This window comes from Camponotus floridanus, unplaced genomic scaffold (genome assembly GCF_003227725.1).
Source record: "Camponotus floridanus strain SB8 unplaced genomic scaffold, Cflo_v7.5 scaffold52, whole genome shotgun sequence".
Lineage (NCBI taxonomy): Eukaryota > Metazoa > Arthropoda > Insecta > Hymenoptera > Formicidae > Camponotus > Camponotus floridanus.
In genome coordinates, this window is record NW_020229681.1 from 534,220 (window position 1) to 551,459 (window position 17,240).

At 32.9% G+C, this 17,240-nt stretch overlaps 2 protein-coding genes across 4 annotated transcripts; one reads left to right on the top strand and one right to left on the bottom strand.

Annotated features, from left to right (window-relative positions):
• Window positions 1-848: 848 nt before the first annotated feature.
• LOC105259491 (putative uncharacterized protein DDB_G0282133) lies at window positions 849-16,171 on the bottom strand. Its single transcript, XM_011271464.3, has 11 exons — window positions 15,928-16,171; window positions 7,125-7,246; window positions 6,896-7,035; window positions 6,669-6,798; window positions 6,389-6,526; window positions 6,142-6,318; window positions 4,357-5,697; window positions 4,141-4,292; window positions 3,359-3,741; window positions 2,992-3,261; window positions 849-2,767 (listed from the first exon to the last, which is right to left on the bottom strand). The coding sequence occupies exons 2-11, from the start codon at window positions 7,239-7,241 to the stop codon at window positions 1,512-1,514; spliced, it is 4,104 nt and encodes a 1,367-aa protein (XP_011269766.1). The 5' UTR covers window positions 7,242-7,246; window positions 15,928-16,171; the 3' UTR covers window positions 849-1,511.
• Window positions 10,279-15,235, top strand: LOC105259490 (pickpocket protein 28). 3 transcript variants are annotated; one of them, XM_011271460.3, is made up of 12 exons: window positions 10,279-10,855; window positions 11,104-11,228; window positions 11,296-11,421; window positions 11,683-11,886; window positions 12,032-12,149; window positions 12,302-12,450; window positions 12,819-13,020; window positions 13,393-13,663; window positions 14,014-14,143; window positions 14,233-14,358; window positions 14,797-14,888; window positions 14,968-15,235. In XM_011271460.3, the coding sequence occupies exons 1-12, from the start codon at window positions 10,538-10,540 to the stop codon at window positions 15,153-15,155; spliced, it is 2,049 nt and encodes a 682-aa protein (XP_011269762.1). In that variant the 5' UTR covers window positions 10,279-10,537; the 3' UTR covers window positions 15,156-15,235. The 3 variants fall into 3 exon arrangements, with proteins under 3 accessions (XP_011269762.1, XP_011269765.1, XP_011269764.1); XM_011271462.3 differs by having other exon boundaries at window positions 10,280-10,855; window positions 14,026-14,143; XM_011271463.3 differs by lacking the exons at window positions 14,797-14,888; window positions 14,968-15,235 and having other exon boundaries at window positions 14,014-14,141; window positions 14,233-14,321.
• Window positions 16,172-17,240: the final 1,069 nt, after the last annotated feature.

The window sequence follows — 17,240 nt, forward strand, 5'->3', positions numbered from 1 at the left end:
AACAACGTAAAAATTTCTATTTGATTTTGGTTCAAAAATGGTTAGGGGCCTCCACCTTTAAATCCGGCCCTAATGTTGTGTTGTTTAAAGAAGTTTATTATAGTTAAATTTATGAGTTTCTTTCTGTGAAAATACTTTAATTTTTATAAAATAATTTATTTTCAATTTTGTTTTTCTAGTTTGGGCGATTTTTTATTTTTATCATAAAATTTATTTTATATAAAAATAAAAAAAGTTGTATGTAAAATGTCACTCAAATTAGAAAACAAAATTAGAAAACAAAATTGAAAATTATTTATTCATAATTATAAACATATTTATAGTTATAAGCAATATATGTATAAAATAATATTTATAACTCGGTAAAAGAAAGAACTATTGCGCTCTAGAAATTTTTGAGTTTTGTTTTGTTACGAAGAAATAGCTAAAATACTTGTGGTGTTGCCAAAATTATCGGAATTGTATCATTTTAATAATAATAATAATGTTCCTATTCGCGATTTAGTTTGAAGACGCTTTTTTCCAAGCAGTCACATTATTTTCGTACACAGTTAAAAGCGTTTTGTTTATAACTTATAAAGAGTAATATATTTAAAGAGATATATTATTCATTATATTGTACATTGTTTACTGCAATCAATAAACGAAATATGATATCTAATATTCGATAGTGTATTGTGACAATAATATATATGTATATGTATATTTAGGACGATACTTAAAAAAAAAGTATTTTTCCAATTTAAACAAATTATACTAATTATATATATAGCACTATATGTATATAATTTTAAATGTATGTATAAATTGAACATAAAAATTAAACAAAAGACTATATAGATATCTGGATTAAAATCTCTAATTAACATCTTAATTTAAAATATTAATTTTTAATATGATATTAAATGTGCAAAGAACAATAGCTAATGCTAATTCTTCACATTCGATGTGTGTAATAGTAACTTGTTACTATTTGGATGAGTTTATTCTACGTGTAAAAATCAATTATTATTTACGTGCTGCAGAGTCATTTTTTCTAGGAAATATAGCGCATAATTAGTTTATTCGCTGTTCCTTTTGTAAAACTTTGAGAATTAATGTCTAAAGATATAATATTTTTCCCACCAACTATTTATCGTAAGATAGCATTATTACAGTTGAATACGAATTTTCCCGACACATATATATGTATTGTATACACAGCGCGAGAGAGAATAAAACTAAAAAACAATATTAAAATTGTACATCACGTAACAAAGAATATCTCATCTGTAGAAATTTACTTTATAAATCAGCATAAATATATTCGGAGAATATTCAAATCAGAATACTCTCTGGTTCGCAATCCTAATATGAAAAGTGTACTTGAAAAGCAAAGCTATCGATTCACACGTGTATCACATTTTACCTTCAATTACGGATTGAATCGGAAAACAGGACCAAAATATGTACGATACATATGTAGTCCAGGTTGATCAGTAATTGCTATATATAATATTATTACACATGTTTTACAAGATCAGTTTTCCTCCATTCGAAGCTCTAATTTGCGCTACCTGTTCTGGAGTAAGTATAAGCTTGCTGCCATTGGGTAATGCAAGGGCGTAGTGGCTTCCGGTCTCGTTCACGACTACCACTAATTGCGTATTGCCGTTCGTCGTTGGTGGCGGAGGTGTATTTTTTATCGGTGTAATGGATATACCACCTTGATTCATTCGTTGAATGATCTGAGGTGGGATGACGCCTTTCGCCGATGCGACAGTGATGTCCGAAGTAATTACAGGTTTCTGCTTAGATTGATTAACATTTCTTTGAGCTTGCACCGATCTAGACTCTTTCTCCGTGCTAGTTTTTTCGGTGATGATCATCTCTATCTCATCATCGCTATCGCTAAGCACGATCAGAGACGTGGTCTTCTGGCCGCTGTTCTCCGTACTGGATGTTTGTGGTGCTTTTCGTCGTGACTTGGATGTACGTTGTTGAGAAACGTTGCCTCTAGGTTTTGAGCTAGTGGCTCTTTGAGTGTCTCTGACAGGTACATTATTACCTCTTATCACCATACCGTTAGGATGTTGCGAGTTCTGTCGCGATGTCGTCGTGTATCTATTGTTCTGATTGCATCTATTCTGCGGTTTCGATGAATTTTGCTGATTTGTTATTGATGCAACCATATATTCCTGAGGCTGCGTAGTCGTAGCTACCATATAGGGTACGTAACTCACGCTGTTAACATATGGTTGAGTCGGTATCATCTGTGGGCCTTGCTGTGGAAAGACGGGCTGCTGTTGAGCGACAGGTAGAAAATTTGTCTGTGGATTCTGCATCACGTAACTCGTCTGCGCACCTGGTTGCACATAGTAGCTTTGAACCTGCGGCGACGCGATTCCCTGAACAATCACACTCTGTTGCATCATCGGAGTTCCTAGCGGAGGCATGACATTCCCTCCCGCGGCAATTCCAGGATTCTGTTGCATCACGTAATAATAGTTCTGTTGTGGATTCGTGGGTCCATAGTTGTTTTGTTCATAATGATTTGAACCGGATTCATAGATTGGACCCTCATCTTTAATATCCAGTTCCGAGTGCACACTCTTGACAGATTCGAGTTTGCAGACTGTGTTCGCGGAAGACACTGCTTGCTTAGGATCCTCTTTGTTTGTTGCGGACACATCGATATTAGATCCACCATGTTTACCTCGCGAATCACCGGTTTTTTCCGTAATGCTTTGCACCTTATGTTGGAACGATTTTAATCTTCGATTGGCAGCTGTGAAATAATATAAATATTACAAGAGAATGAAAGATTATCAGATATTTTTAAATTTCTCTATTAATATATAATAATGACAATCTTTTTATAATAAATTAATAGTAATAGATAAACTCCATCATAAGAAACAAATTCTATATAAAAAATCTATAAATAAATCTTTAAATAAATGGAAAAATAATATAAGACTGCCTAAATTTCTTCGAAGATTCGATACTTACATGAACGTTTATTTTTCCTTTTGCGAGAGCCCGGTAGAATCCAATCTTGGTCTGAGTCCTCCTCTTCCGACTGACCGTCAGCGTGTCGGACTTTTGGAGCAGTGTGAGAAGCGGATGTATCGTCCTGTGCGCCGGGAGCCGCGTAGACTGCCTCAACATCGGTCCATTCCTCCAACTCGTCCTCCTCGCTCTCGTCGTCTGAATATAATTGTTCTGTGTACGAGGAAACTCCGCGCGTTCGTAGTACTCGTCGCGTCTGTTGTTCTGCATCTGAAAGGAGGATTCAAAGAATGTATTGCGTTATTCTCGATATGATACAAAGGACATGCAAGATTGCGGACGGAAAATGTAATGACAAAAAAATTACCTTTGTCGTTCGACGGATTCTCGTTTTCTCCGTGTTGTTTGTGTTCCCGCTTTTCTCCTCCTTCCTCAATTTGGTCTCTTCTTGTCGGTGACGTCTCGACATCCGATTGTTTCTCGCTGTTTTCTTTCCGCTGTTCGTTGCCATTCGCTTCCCGACTCTCGCGGCGATTTTGCTCGGCGGAATTCTTGGTCGCGTTCTCGCCTTCGGTTGATTGTCGCTGTTGTTGACCGTTTTGGGTGCCAAGTGAGGATAAGGTAAGTTGCGGTAACGTTTGTAACGTTGCATCTCCGGGAACTGATAGTGGATCCCTGCCCTGCGATCCAAGAACCCACCAATTAGAGCTGAGACCACCCTCACTGGATGAGTCCTGATCCTCCACATTGCTACAACACACCATCAGCTTGTCTGCCATATATGCTTGACAAAGGCATTAATATTACTGGAAGAAGTGTGCGGACAGCGACCACATAGTATCACACATGGATTGTAGCAATTTCAAGAGGCGTCAGGTAGTTTGAGAATTCTCCAGATAATGAAAATTAAATTACAAAGATATGAAAGCTATATATAGGAAAAAGATACATGCGACATTATTAATTGAAGAGAAGAAACATTGCAGATGTGTGTTAATGAAACTAAATGAGATGTAGTGAGACAATATTTTCTAATATTCTTCTGTTGTACGTTTTTAAAAATTTTTTAATGTGTGATAATGAGATTTTGAAAAATGATGTCCGATTATCTCGCGCATTAAGATATAAAAATTGTGTTACTATACATACCCTTCCTTAAAATTAGACCATTCCCTTTGAAGTTTTGCCCTTGCTTTTCGCATTGTGTCTTTCAAAGCTGCCTCCATTGGTTCCAAGAAATTTAATAACTCGTTTAATTTCACTACCAATGTTACTTCACACAGAGGAGTTACTTCTTCTATCTGTAAATGTCAGTTCTTTAGCAAATAAGACGTAAAATATTATAAATGAAAATATCAAACTTACTTTATCATTGCTTTCTAAATTATTGTTTGAAAAACTGCTAATGAGATCCCTTAAGTCTTCCACAGTGTCGACTACTAATTGAAATTCAGAAACACTTAGATCAGATAACATGTTGTCGAAATGTTTCTTATATTCATCAGTTTCTGGATCCTTAGATTTTCTTAAATTATAACCAGTATTGGAATTGTTTGTGTAATCATCTAGATCATATTCGACATCTTCTTGTAAGTCTAACTCGCTTGCAGAGAAATTTTTTTCATCTACTTCATCAATTTTATTATCCACTTCCAATTTCATCTTTTTCTTTATTTCATCTTTTTCCACTTTAATTTTGCTTTCTTTAGTATACTGTCCTGCTTTATTTCGAGATCGTAGTCGTATCCTGTTTCTTAAAGTTCTTCTTTCAATTGAATCATTCGATCTTATTTTTGTTGATGAAACTTTTTTGTCTAAATGGAAGTCACATTTAGTCACTTCTTCACTTAATGATACACTATCGATGGAAGGAGATGCGCAAAGTGAATCATTAAAAATATTGCTAACATTACTACCACTGGTCTTCGTTTCACTCAACTTCTCGTCATCCGATTTGGACGTCAATATTGAAATATCACTTACATTATCACTGGCAGAAACACTTTTGGCATATACACTCTCAGGTAACTTAGAATTCTCGGCACTAATTATGTCGTTCAGTTTCTCATCGTCCGTTTTTGAGCTATTGGACAAATTATCGCTCGATCTCTCATTCTCATCTCTTTCAACGGTTAAAGTTTCGCAAGAATCTATTGTATTTTTATACGCTTTCATAAGATTTCCTTGCGGTGATTCGTTACTATTGCTCCCATGTTCATTCATTCTCCTTTCTTCATCAATTTCCGACTTTAGGTCATCTAACATTTCATTAATTATCCCTATACCGGAATTATCATTTTGAATGTTGATAAAACCTTTGAACATCGACGACGATTCATTGTCGACAGACTTATCACTAGAAGCATTGGTATCATAGCCACTGGATTTTGCATTTGATAGAGTACTTTCCTCGGACATTTTCGATAAACTCCTACAACGTTTTCTACTTATGGTATTCAAACTTATGTTATTATTATTAGTACACGTGCTCGTATTACTCAAATTCGTATCCTCGCTGATAAACGAATCCGCGATGCTATTGTTGTTGTCCTTGTAATCATTCAAATCCTTATTGTTAATATTACTGTGTCTAGTTGATCTGCGACACGCTGAGTTATTGTGAGACTGCAATTTTTTTTGTTTATATCTATTCAATCTCGTATCGATTAACTTGCTCGTTTCCGTTTCTTCTTTTATTTTAACAGGCTGTAACATATACAATTCATAAAATAATTTATAAAATTGATATATTTATAATAAATATACACATACAGCCTATATAAAATATTATATTTAATAACATCTCTCCATTAGAGAGAGATACGAGTTTTCATTATAATGAATATCGTGATTTCCAAAAATAAAATTCTTAATAGCGTTCTATAGCGTGAATAACCAAGTACTATTCATTATACTGTGGACATTGGTGCTGCAATCTAAAATAAAAGAAATAAACTTTCTTTCGAAATTTTGAAGAATGTGATAATTGTGATAAAAATAATTCTTAATAAATAAATGGACATTTATATATTGTTATCTATTGTAGATAAAATTGTACAAAAAAAATCGCAGCACAATGTGATTTTATTATTTTGTTAAAAAAATTTTAAATTTTAATAATTTAACAAAAGTAGCGCATCAGAAAGATACCTTGACAGTCGACAAAATTTTATTGTTCAGACAATGCCTGTAAATTCTGAGATCGTTTGGGATAAATTGTGGAAAGTAAATGTATCTCGTTCCATAGCGATCGACTCCTAAAAGTGTTTCAAACTGATCTTCCCATGGTTGTTTTGCTATATCTTCCTGAACTGTTTTTCTAGTATGCTATAAAAATTAAGAGTATTTAATTTAATAGATTTTTTATTTTTCTTTTTTAAGATTATCACGGACTTACCATGATTGTATCACAGACGGTTTTCAGCAGCCAGACTCTCTGCCTAAAACTTAGATCTTCAAAGTGTTTCCCATCGAGTAACGAGGCATTAGGGAAGACCTTCCAGAATTCTGGTTCGACGCCAATGGTTTCTAGAACCTAAAAATCTTTGTCACATCTCCGGTCACTGTGATGTATATTATATATATGTATGTGTTTTCAAAATGCTATGAATATACTGGATATAAAGCTATAGAGAAAAAATTATCGATCCACAACGGGGATTTACGAAAATACGTACTTTGGTCGCATCTTTGTGTTTTGCATGATAAACTTTGAACCAGCTCGCCATCTTATGTGTAAGAATGTTGGTCCAAAATTCATATGGCATCGGTGGCACCTTGCGCAGCTTTGCTTTGGTAATTGGGGAACTACAATTAAAAAAATATCGTTTGTTTAATATAATCTCTTTTTCCTCTTCTTACATATCATATTGTATAAATCTCGAATTTAATTTAATATAATAACCTTAACAAACACGTCATGATGTTTGCTAATTGTTTCGAGGCTCTCGGTATCAACAGCATCCTCTCCATTTCGTATATAGAGAATTGAGGTATATTGAGAGATTCTCTTGTAAGATGAAGAAAGTGAAAAATTTGTGGTATCTAAAAGAATATCGTGAAAGATAAAGCTTTTTTCATACGACTTAATGATATTCACTGATAAATATATTTTAAATTATAATCTCAATTACCTCCCACATTGTTTTCATCTCCTCCCTCATCTCGTCAGAGAAAAAATTATCCTGCTCCCCATCGTTTATTTTTTGCTCTTCCTCCTCGGTTTTTCGTTTTTTGTTTCTGCGTGACATTTTGTCTATAATAAAAATAATGCAATTAATAAAAAATAGACACAAAAATATAAACTGACTAAATCATGATTTATGTATCAACTTTATCTTGTTATTTCACTTCAAATTAGAAAAAAATATTCATATATCACTATTTTATATATATATATATATATATATATATATATATATATATAAATTACTCATATAATACAGGGTGTGTGTGTGTGTGTGTGTGTATATATATATATATATATATATATATATATATATATATATACTCTGTATTATATGAGTAATTTAAATATATATATATATATATATATATATATATATACATATATACATATATATAAATATATTTAAATATATGTATATATATATGTATATATATGTATATTTAAATTACTCATATAATACAGGGTGTCCTAAACCTATTGCTCTTTTCCTTATCACACGACATAATTATTAATTACATATTATTAATTACATGGATAAAAAATGAAATGTTATTAAATATCATAATTCATTGCTGTCGAAATATCATAAATATCACACGCGAGGGATTCTATGTTATTAATTGAGTTGATAGAATCACGTGTATATTTAAAAAGAACATCTCTCGTCACTTGCGCATAATCATTATCGTCGTTTATGACATTGTCAGGGCAAAACAAACGACGCGGTGACCTAGTATCGTTGTTGTACAAAGACAATGTTATCTCGAAAGAATTCGACCTTGCCATTCTCATAAAGGTTTCCCTATGTATGCAATGTGTTGCTCAATATCTGCATAATCTCGTTAAATAGCAAATTCTCTTATAAAACTCGTATAATTAAGATGAATTATTTAGTAATTTTCCTCGTGGAAAACATTGCTCATTTATCATATTGAGCTATTTATTATATTGAGCTACATGAATAATTAATTAATTCCTCACGAATATTCGATTCGCGCATATCTTATTATCATCGAATCAATTTTGACAAATTAAAATGTGACGATAAATTGCTGATTGACTAAAAATTCATCGGACAAATTGTTTTCGCTGCCTAACGCCAATAATTTTGATATAATTGTCATCGTTGCCATTGTCATCTTGTGAACTTGGAGGAGGACGTATTTTGTTCAAGGTACCATCAGCCGGACAAGCGCCCAGTCGCGACTCGTGCCGTTGAACATCGATAAGGATAACACGAATGTTTGTCTTGTAATTACGTTTAGACGATCCATTAGAGAGACACAGTCACGAAACATTTCCACCCGACAAACGCAGACAAGTTTGTGATCATTTTACAATTCGTCTTATTATATACATAAATGTCGAAACTCATGTCGAAATTATTTTAAAGTGGTTTTTCATTATGCTATTGCTGTCATTGTATCTTACACCAATATTATCGCGTTTACAATAATAATAACAAAGTTTAATTAGATGACTCTGGATTTTAAAAATAATAATAGCAGTCGAATATAGCGTTTTGCATTACGTTGTAAAATAAACTGATTCATGTTTATTACGCACTTGGGAATTCGTGTATGATTGTCGTACACAAACATGACAAAAGATATTTAAAAAATATTTTCTACAAATTAAAAAAATCACTCATAATAATAAAATAAAATATCTTAATTTAATAATATATATTTGAGGGCAGTGTAAATAAAAAAATTCAGTTGCAAAAAAATTCTACGTATAATAAAATGACGTAAAATAGGCTTATTCATGGACGCTTTTGTTAAATGATAATATCATCTTTGTTTAAGGATAGTAATCACACACGAAGTAAAGAGAGCGTCCTGTTCCGTCGTTAAACATCACATCGTTAAAACGCATAACAATTCATAATCACGCGACATATGCGCTTTTATATACTTGCATCGATCTATCCTGCTTTGCATCAATGATATACGCATTCGATGCGATCAATAATGGCATAATGGCGATAATAAATTGCCATACTTTACACGTGCGCGTTTTTTTAATAACACAGAAAAAAAGATATACATTGTTATAGCAACATTATGTTTTTTTTTATATTTACATTGATTAGTTTTCGAATACAAATGCTGAATAAGGGGAACAGCTGGTTTCGCGTGATCGTTTAACATTAATAGAAATCAGAATGACTGTAAAATATCCATTATTTGATATTTATTTAATATTTGATTAATATTTGATTTCTCCGCTTCTTCTTATTTTTTATTTTATTTATGCACAGTAGATTCGCGTGGTCATAACATTGAAAATATTGGCTTATCATAAATATGTTCTTCAATTAGACTGAGAAAAAGCGTCACTTTTACGTTTTATTTTTAAGAATTATATATGCTATTCCAGAGATGAAAAAAGTAGATATTTATAAGTAAATTTAAGATAAGTCTCGTATGTCGCTTCTTTATCATTTTAGGCTAATATAATTGTACTTTAAAGTGACATTTGTAAGTTTTTTCCCACGTCAATAAAAACTGCCGGAGAACGTTAAACAGCTAATTAAGAAAGGAACAGTAGACAGTCGAAATATGTCACGAGAAAAACAGTTCTTTAAGAATCGCTAAAGTTGATACTAAATTTTGAAATTAAAATTCAAGAATCAATTCAAGAGACAAATGATGATTTTATCAAGAAATCTTTTTTAAGAAAAACAAATACATCAAGGAATATTTCACTAAAACTAAGGCTAAAAGCTAAATAAAAAACTATGACATTTTTCATTTAGTTTAAGATCGTGTCGCATACTGTCTTTTTATAGCGTTGAATATTGTTTACCTCCGGAAGATTATGAACGCGCACACGCATAACGTAAAAGCTTGCGATACTAGTATCGTTAAAGTTGGGAGGATGCTCGACTGCTATTGTTACACTTCAGTCAATTGTCAGCCGTCTTAGGGGTTGGTTTGAAAAAGCGTCGCGACAGGATCGAAAGAGCTTTTCTCTTCTTATATAACTGAGCGACAATATTATCTGACAGAATTCACAAACTGTGATTCTTTTTGAATCGTACGATGAAAAGTTAAAATATTTGATAAATCCGAGAAAAAATTTAAAAAATCGAGAGAAACAATTATATTTCAACAAAGAAATACTCTTATTTATTACATTAGACTTTCCTATTGGATAAGCTTCTTGAATAATAGCGCGATAAGAGATAATTAACTCGTGTATCGAAAAAGAAATGCGAATATAAGCAACCGATATTTTGTTTAGAACACCCTAAAATAAAGCAGTCAAAAAAGTAAAATCATCCCTTGATGAGAGTATTTGTCGAAGAATGAAATATGATCACAATGAAGTAAAGGAGAGCATGTCTGTGAAATGAAGAATTCATCATCGGAACTAGAAAAGACCAAGTCGACTTTTAATTCATGGAACGATGCGCGTATTTTAACGCACGTCGCTTCAAATAGAACACCTGATTTCGCTCATCTAAAGATATTTGATCCGCATGTAATGCCGAGGCAATCCTCCAATCGTAATTCGTCGAATGTCAAAAACGAGAATAATTATTACAATACCGCTGATAGACCGCCAGATTACCTGAAAACTAACAATACTATCAACACTGTGCACCTGCAGAATCCTTACAAACCGCCCCAACGATTGGAGGGATTTCCGGCTCGTGATCATTCCAAGGTAGGATTAAGAAAGTCTGAAAAATCTTTCAAATTTTTTTACGATAATAGTAAACCGTTGTCAATTAAAATAATTTACAATCCCTTTTTTATTATTCGAAATTGTATTTGTGTAAAAAAAAATTTAGTGAATAAATAAAGTATACAATTAATATATTTTATTTATTCACTAAATTATTTGATTAATACACATATGAAATATAAGATCCGAGTAATGAACAGAAATGAGCAAAGCGTTATCATATTTAGAATATGTACCGATCGCAAGATTTCACCCTAAGATCGAGGTATCACAACAACTTACTCGCGAAGAATCTTACTAAAGAATCAATTCCAAATAGGAGCAATGATCAGGAAAACGAAAAAGTCGAAAGGTAAGAGGGCAAATTTTTTGAAACCAAACTCCCGCTATATTTTCTAATTTTTCATGGCTCTTGTTAGATTGTTGAAGAAAAAGAAGCCTCAACTATTCACCGAACTCGGTGAACTTACTAAGCAATATTGCACGAACAGCACTCTTCACGGTTTGCGTTACATTGGTAACTCGGAATTGTCAATCATAGAAAGGTAAAATTTATATAGAAAAATTAAAAAAAAATACACAGTATGATATATTGATATCTTGACAATTAACCCTTAAAAATCGAATTAAAAATTTCGCAAAGGGAGTAAAATTTGAAACAGCTTTCCAGCAATTGATCCGAGAAACAATTTTCAACATAGTATTATATCGAAATTATATATGTCATTAATTATATGAAATTACTTACTATACATGAAATTCTAAGACTGAAAAATGTTCTAGTATATTAAACGCATTTTTTGTAGACTATTTTGGATAATCTCGTTCATCACTGCGTTGGGAATGGCTACATATTATATCTATTATCTCTATCAAAAGTGGAACGGATCGCCCATCATTATTTCTTTGAGTCCCGAGCCGGTTTCTCTTAATGAATTCCCTTTTCCTTCCATAACAATCTGCAATATGAACAATGTCAAAAAAACTGAAGCAATACGGATCGCGCGCGGGTAAAACATTAACTCATTATCATCAATAATTATTATCATTGATATATAATTAATATAATCATATACATACAACAATTATTATTATAAATAATTATTATCGGAATTAATCAGTGCGAGCAATCGTTTTTGCGATCTTTATTACCAGGTCTGACGATTTGGATAAAATATTGATGGACGATTTTTGCCATTCGGAATCAAGCAACATAACTTATGATCAGAATGAGGCTATAGACTGGAACAAGAAGCTGGGGTTTATGATCAATGCACGTAGCATAATATAATTTCCTACACGGAATGTTAAAGTTAGACCTACTAAGAAAATTAAGATGATTAAAATTTATTGATGATTGAAATTATGTCAATAATTGAGAATATTTTATCTCAGTTTACTTTCATTCTTCTTTATTTTATTCAGGTATCTCAGCCATGCACGGACATGTTGTACTATTGCCTTTGGCACGGGAATCAGACCGATTGCGAGAAGATTTTTAATCCTACGATGACCGATGAGGGTATTTGTTGCAATTTCAACTCGGTGACCAGGCAACATCTCTTTTATAATCCGTGAGTGAGGCTCGATTACATCAAACTTGCATAAATGCGCTATGCAATTTTGATATATACAAATGGAAAATATTGTGTGCGAATTTAATTTCTATCACTGAGAAAAATGTCCGATGAAAAGGTAACGAACGGATATTATACCGATCAGTTTAATCGGATATCTGATCGGAAAGTTTCGAATTTTGAACTTTCTGATCAGATATCCGACCGATCGATATTTTCTGATTGGATATCTGACCGGTTTCTTTTTTTTTCGATTAAAATGATCGGTATAATATCCGTTCATTACCTTTTCACCGGATATTTTTCTCAGTGTAATGGTTGCAAAATGAAGCAAATTTTCGATTCGGGAATGGTATATATTTTAGACACGACTGGCCCGATTTGAATATAACATATCCATCCAGCAGCGTCGATTGGAATGCTGAAAAGGGATATGACGCGAGTATGCCAGCGGATGTTATACCGTGGAGGCCATATGGTTCTGGACTGTTTTACGGTTTGACTTTAGTCCTTGACGTGGAAGCAAGTGAATATTATTGTTCGTCAACCGCTGGTATGGGCTTTAAGGTATCGCGCTGCAAAAACCCCCTCTCTGTTATTTTCCTCTTTATTTCGCCAGCGAAAATTTCGAAAATTCATATTAAAAATTCTTATTAAAATTCATTCATAAAAGAAACTCCTTATTCATTAATTATTTTATAATTTTATATTTACGTTTATTAATTATTAATCAGCATCTAGAAAAATAATAATTAATAAACGTAAATATAAAATTATAAAATAATTAATGAATAAGGAGTTTCTTTCTTCTGAATAATATTCGCAAAATTTATGATTATTTTTTCAGGCACCGACTGATCCTCGAGTCAAATCTACAATAATGTACAGTTACATGTCTTAATGAAATGATAATGCTAAGAGATACGGTCGATTTTACAGATGCTGCTACATAATCCCGTGGAGACGCCGAAAATCGCCGATTTCTCATTCTCGATCACGCCAGGTGAGGAGACCCGAGTGATTATAAGACCACGAATATCGACTGCCAATCCGTCGATAATCTCTATTCCGCAAAATAAGCGGAAGTGCTTCTTTACGACCGAACGAAAATTACGTTACTATCGAACATACACGCAGAGGAATTGCATTCTGGAGTGCGAGGCGAATTATACGCAGAAACTCTGCCATTGCGTGCAGTATTACATGCCAAGTAATTGTCACGTTGATTACATAATATCTCGATAATATATTATCAAATAATATTATTTTTGTGTGTAATAAAATATTAAAATATTATAAAATAATATTAAAAAATTATTATATAATTTATAATATTAAAATATTATTATTATTAGATCTCAATCAAATAATCAAAAGATTCTTTGAAATCTTTCTTATGCAAGAATTTAAACATACTGTTGAAACTATTATCATACATATGTTAATATTATGAATTAAAAATTGAAGAAAGTGGACGATCAATTGTATTCAAAATTGTTTCATACTTTGTATACTGTACTTTCTACACTTCTCTATATTAGCATTTTTTTGTACTAATAGTGTTGTTTACAGAAGCAGCGAAAACACCGATCTGCGGTAAGAAAGATGAATCGTGTGCTACACTAGCCAGAAAAAAAATGGAAATTAAGCTCTATGTCGAGGATCTGAATCCGATAAACCTTACGGAAGTGTGGGTTCTACTCCAAATTGTATATTTTTCTAGTGAGACAGAAAAATCGCGCGATTGCTCTCACGAATTTTCGTGTATTTATTTTACAGACCGAGCTGCAACTGCTGGCCTGGCTGCTTTGAGATCAATTATAGAATAGAGCTTTCGCAGAATAAATTATCGTCGACCTTCAACATCGATAAACAATACGTGAAGAAAAATTTAAATTATTTCACGTAATTATTTGATTTCACACAAAAAATATCGCAAAAAACAGTACTCGTTATAATGTGAATAAAAGAGTGCAACAGGTTTTTTATAAGATACAAGGTATCCCGGAAATCTTTATAAAGAGATTCTCCTTATTTTTTACGAAAAACCACATTAGAACTTAAATACAGACTTCATTTTGATTATGGAGGAAATTTATAAGCAATTATATATCTCTCCTATGTTTTCTTTGCCAAAAAGTTGAATAACAGAAGTCATTAAGATAAAACGGGTTTCTCTTTTTTATATTGGACACCTTGTATATGCGCCTGTACATATATTATTTCCGCTCTTATCACAAATCATACACTTAAAGACGCCCTTGCCCTGTAAACACGTAATTTTCACACATATGATACATTTTTTTGTATATTTCATTTTAATCCCTAAAATTATTTACGTAGGGAAAATGCGGCGGTAGTTCACCTGTTCTTCGTAGACTCTCAATTCACGAAATACGTAAAAAATGAGCTCTACGGATTCACCGAATTTCTGTGTAAGTATCCGATCTCGAAAACGATTTATTAATTATAAAGTTTTATTAATTAATAATTAATCTCGGGCATAATTTGCAGCAAGTACGGGCGGCTTGCTCGGTCTCTTTTTGGGCTTCAGTTTTCTGTCATTCATGGAGATTGTGTACTTTGCAACCATGCGACTGTGGTGTCGTTTACACAATCGTCGGGAGTCGCAGAGACCTATCACGCTCCAGATACACCCGTTAGATGATAGGAGGAAAGTGATTTATCCGTTCGCGAACTGAAGTACGTTTTTTCCGATGCAAATGCGATGTAAATAATGATTTGACGTATTATGAAGAGTATTATATATCAAAAACTGCATCGGGTGTGTATGTTTTCAATAAATTAAAAATATTTATTTTCCGACTTTTCGCAAAAAAACACTACTGCGGAAAAGAAAATATTTTGAATTAATACAATTGCACGAAAATATTTTGAATTAATATAATTGCATGAAAATGAGTTAATTATTGTGCTTGTAAATAAACAATTAACGGATTAAAAACGACCCCGGGAATTGAAAGAATTTACGGAATGTATTCGTCTCGAGGTCCTCGAAAACTAAGACAAGAAAAGATTCGTTACTTCGGCAATTGAATAAACAAATAATTAACATCTTCCTTCGTGCGCGCGCGCATTTGTGGGTTCCCTTAATATGTATCACTAATGCATAAATTAGCAACATTGCCATAACAATATCGAGCCAAATTAGCCTTCAAGGTTTCGAGACAAATCGCACCTTACCGATGACACATTTTCGCATCTTTTTCCATTAATATCACGGAAATCGGAACACATTGGAAATTGTATCGGTGTCAGTCGAATGTTTCGTCGACGAGGAAGCCGGATTCCTGGGATCAAATCACACTCGTGACTCCGACTGTCATTCGCAGATCGGACAACTCTTTAAAACACACGATCCGTATATAAAGCGTCGACAGAAAAAAGGGATGGGGGAGGAGACCGGGCTTCGTCGTGGCGAAATTTTTGCTTCGCGTTACTTCGTAATTATACCTTTGAATTTCCAGATCCGTTCGGCCAGATGCGATTTTCAACGATGATCGGATAACGTCGCGATCAACATCGCGTCACGTCGCAAAATCCAAGTATTCCTCAAAAAACAGCGTGGAAATCTCTCGTCGAGGCTATCCTGGCACTCGCGACGACGCCATGACAGCTGCGACGATTAAAGTCACGTATTCACGCGCGCGACGTGATTGGAGTCGATCAGCTGATATCACGGATAGAGATTTACATGTAATTTAATTGCTTTTATTATCGCGAAAAAATAAAGATTAAAAATGACCGAAATAAGCTTATCGTAAGTAGTTAGTTAGTTATAATTGACACAGATATTATTGCGTAAAATATGCTTTTAAAAGATTAAATTTACGTTTAGATCTATATCTCTTTATCATTTTGATACCTCGAACACTTGAAAGCTCGGCAAACTAAGCTCTTTCGAACGTACATGTAAAAATATATAAATTATATACGCCGAAATATAAACATTTAGAGAGAATAATAGTTGAACACAAATTCTAAAAAGAAATTAAATCTAGATTATAATTGATTTTAAATTCATTTGATTATTTACTAATATAAAAATATTAATAGTGAAAAAGAAAGGAAAAATATATAATTTTCCTCTCATTTTTTCAAAATACATTGTTAAAGAATTATTTGAAATTATTTTTGTTATCTCTGGAAAATATCTATACATATATATAACGAGTGTGATTATAATAAAATCAATTACGCAAACAATTCGATAATCCATAATTGTATCACATATTACGTACTGGAATTATTGATAACATCGGGTCTGGTAATGAAGTGATAACTTTGCAAATGGTTATTGTGACCTTTCGAAATCTACAAAGTTTTATCTTTCCATATATAATCAATGTATAAAATAACATGTGTTTCTCTTGTGGCTCACACGCGCTCACGCACGCACGCACGCACGCACGCATGCACAGACACGACAAAAATAAAATTCACCCAGGAGTCTTCAAAAATGAAAATGTCCATCGGACATCATTTATTATTATTACCTAAGGTCTGATATAATCGTGCGCTAGTTTCCTTTATTCGGTACGGTTGCTCGTTATCTAGGCGATAGTCAAGTATGATACACGTTACATTCAAAATTATCATTCTAGTTATATTGACAGCAGACTAATCTAAAATGACATTCCTCTTATGACTTCTTCCTCTCTCTTTCTCTTCTCTCCTCGTATATAAAACGGTGTATACATGAATAAATTTGTCGGTCACGGCCATCTCATATAACTCGCAACGAACTGTTTATTATCCAAAATTAA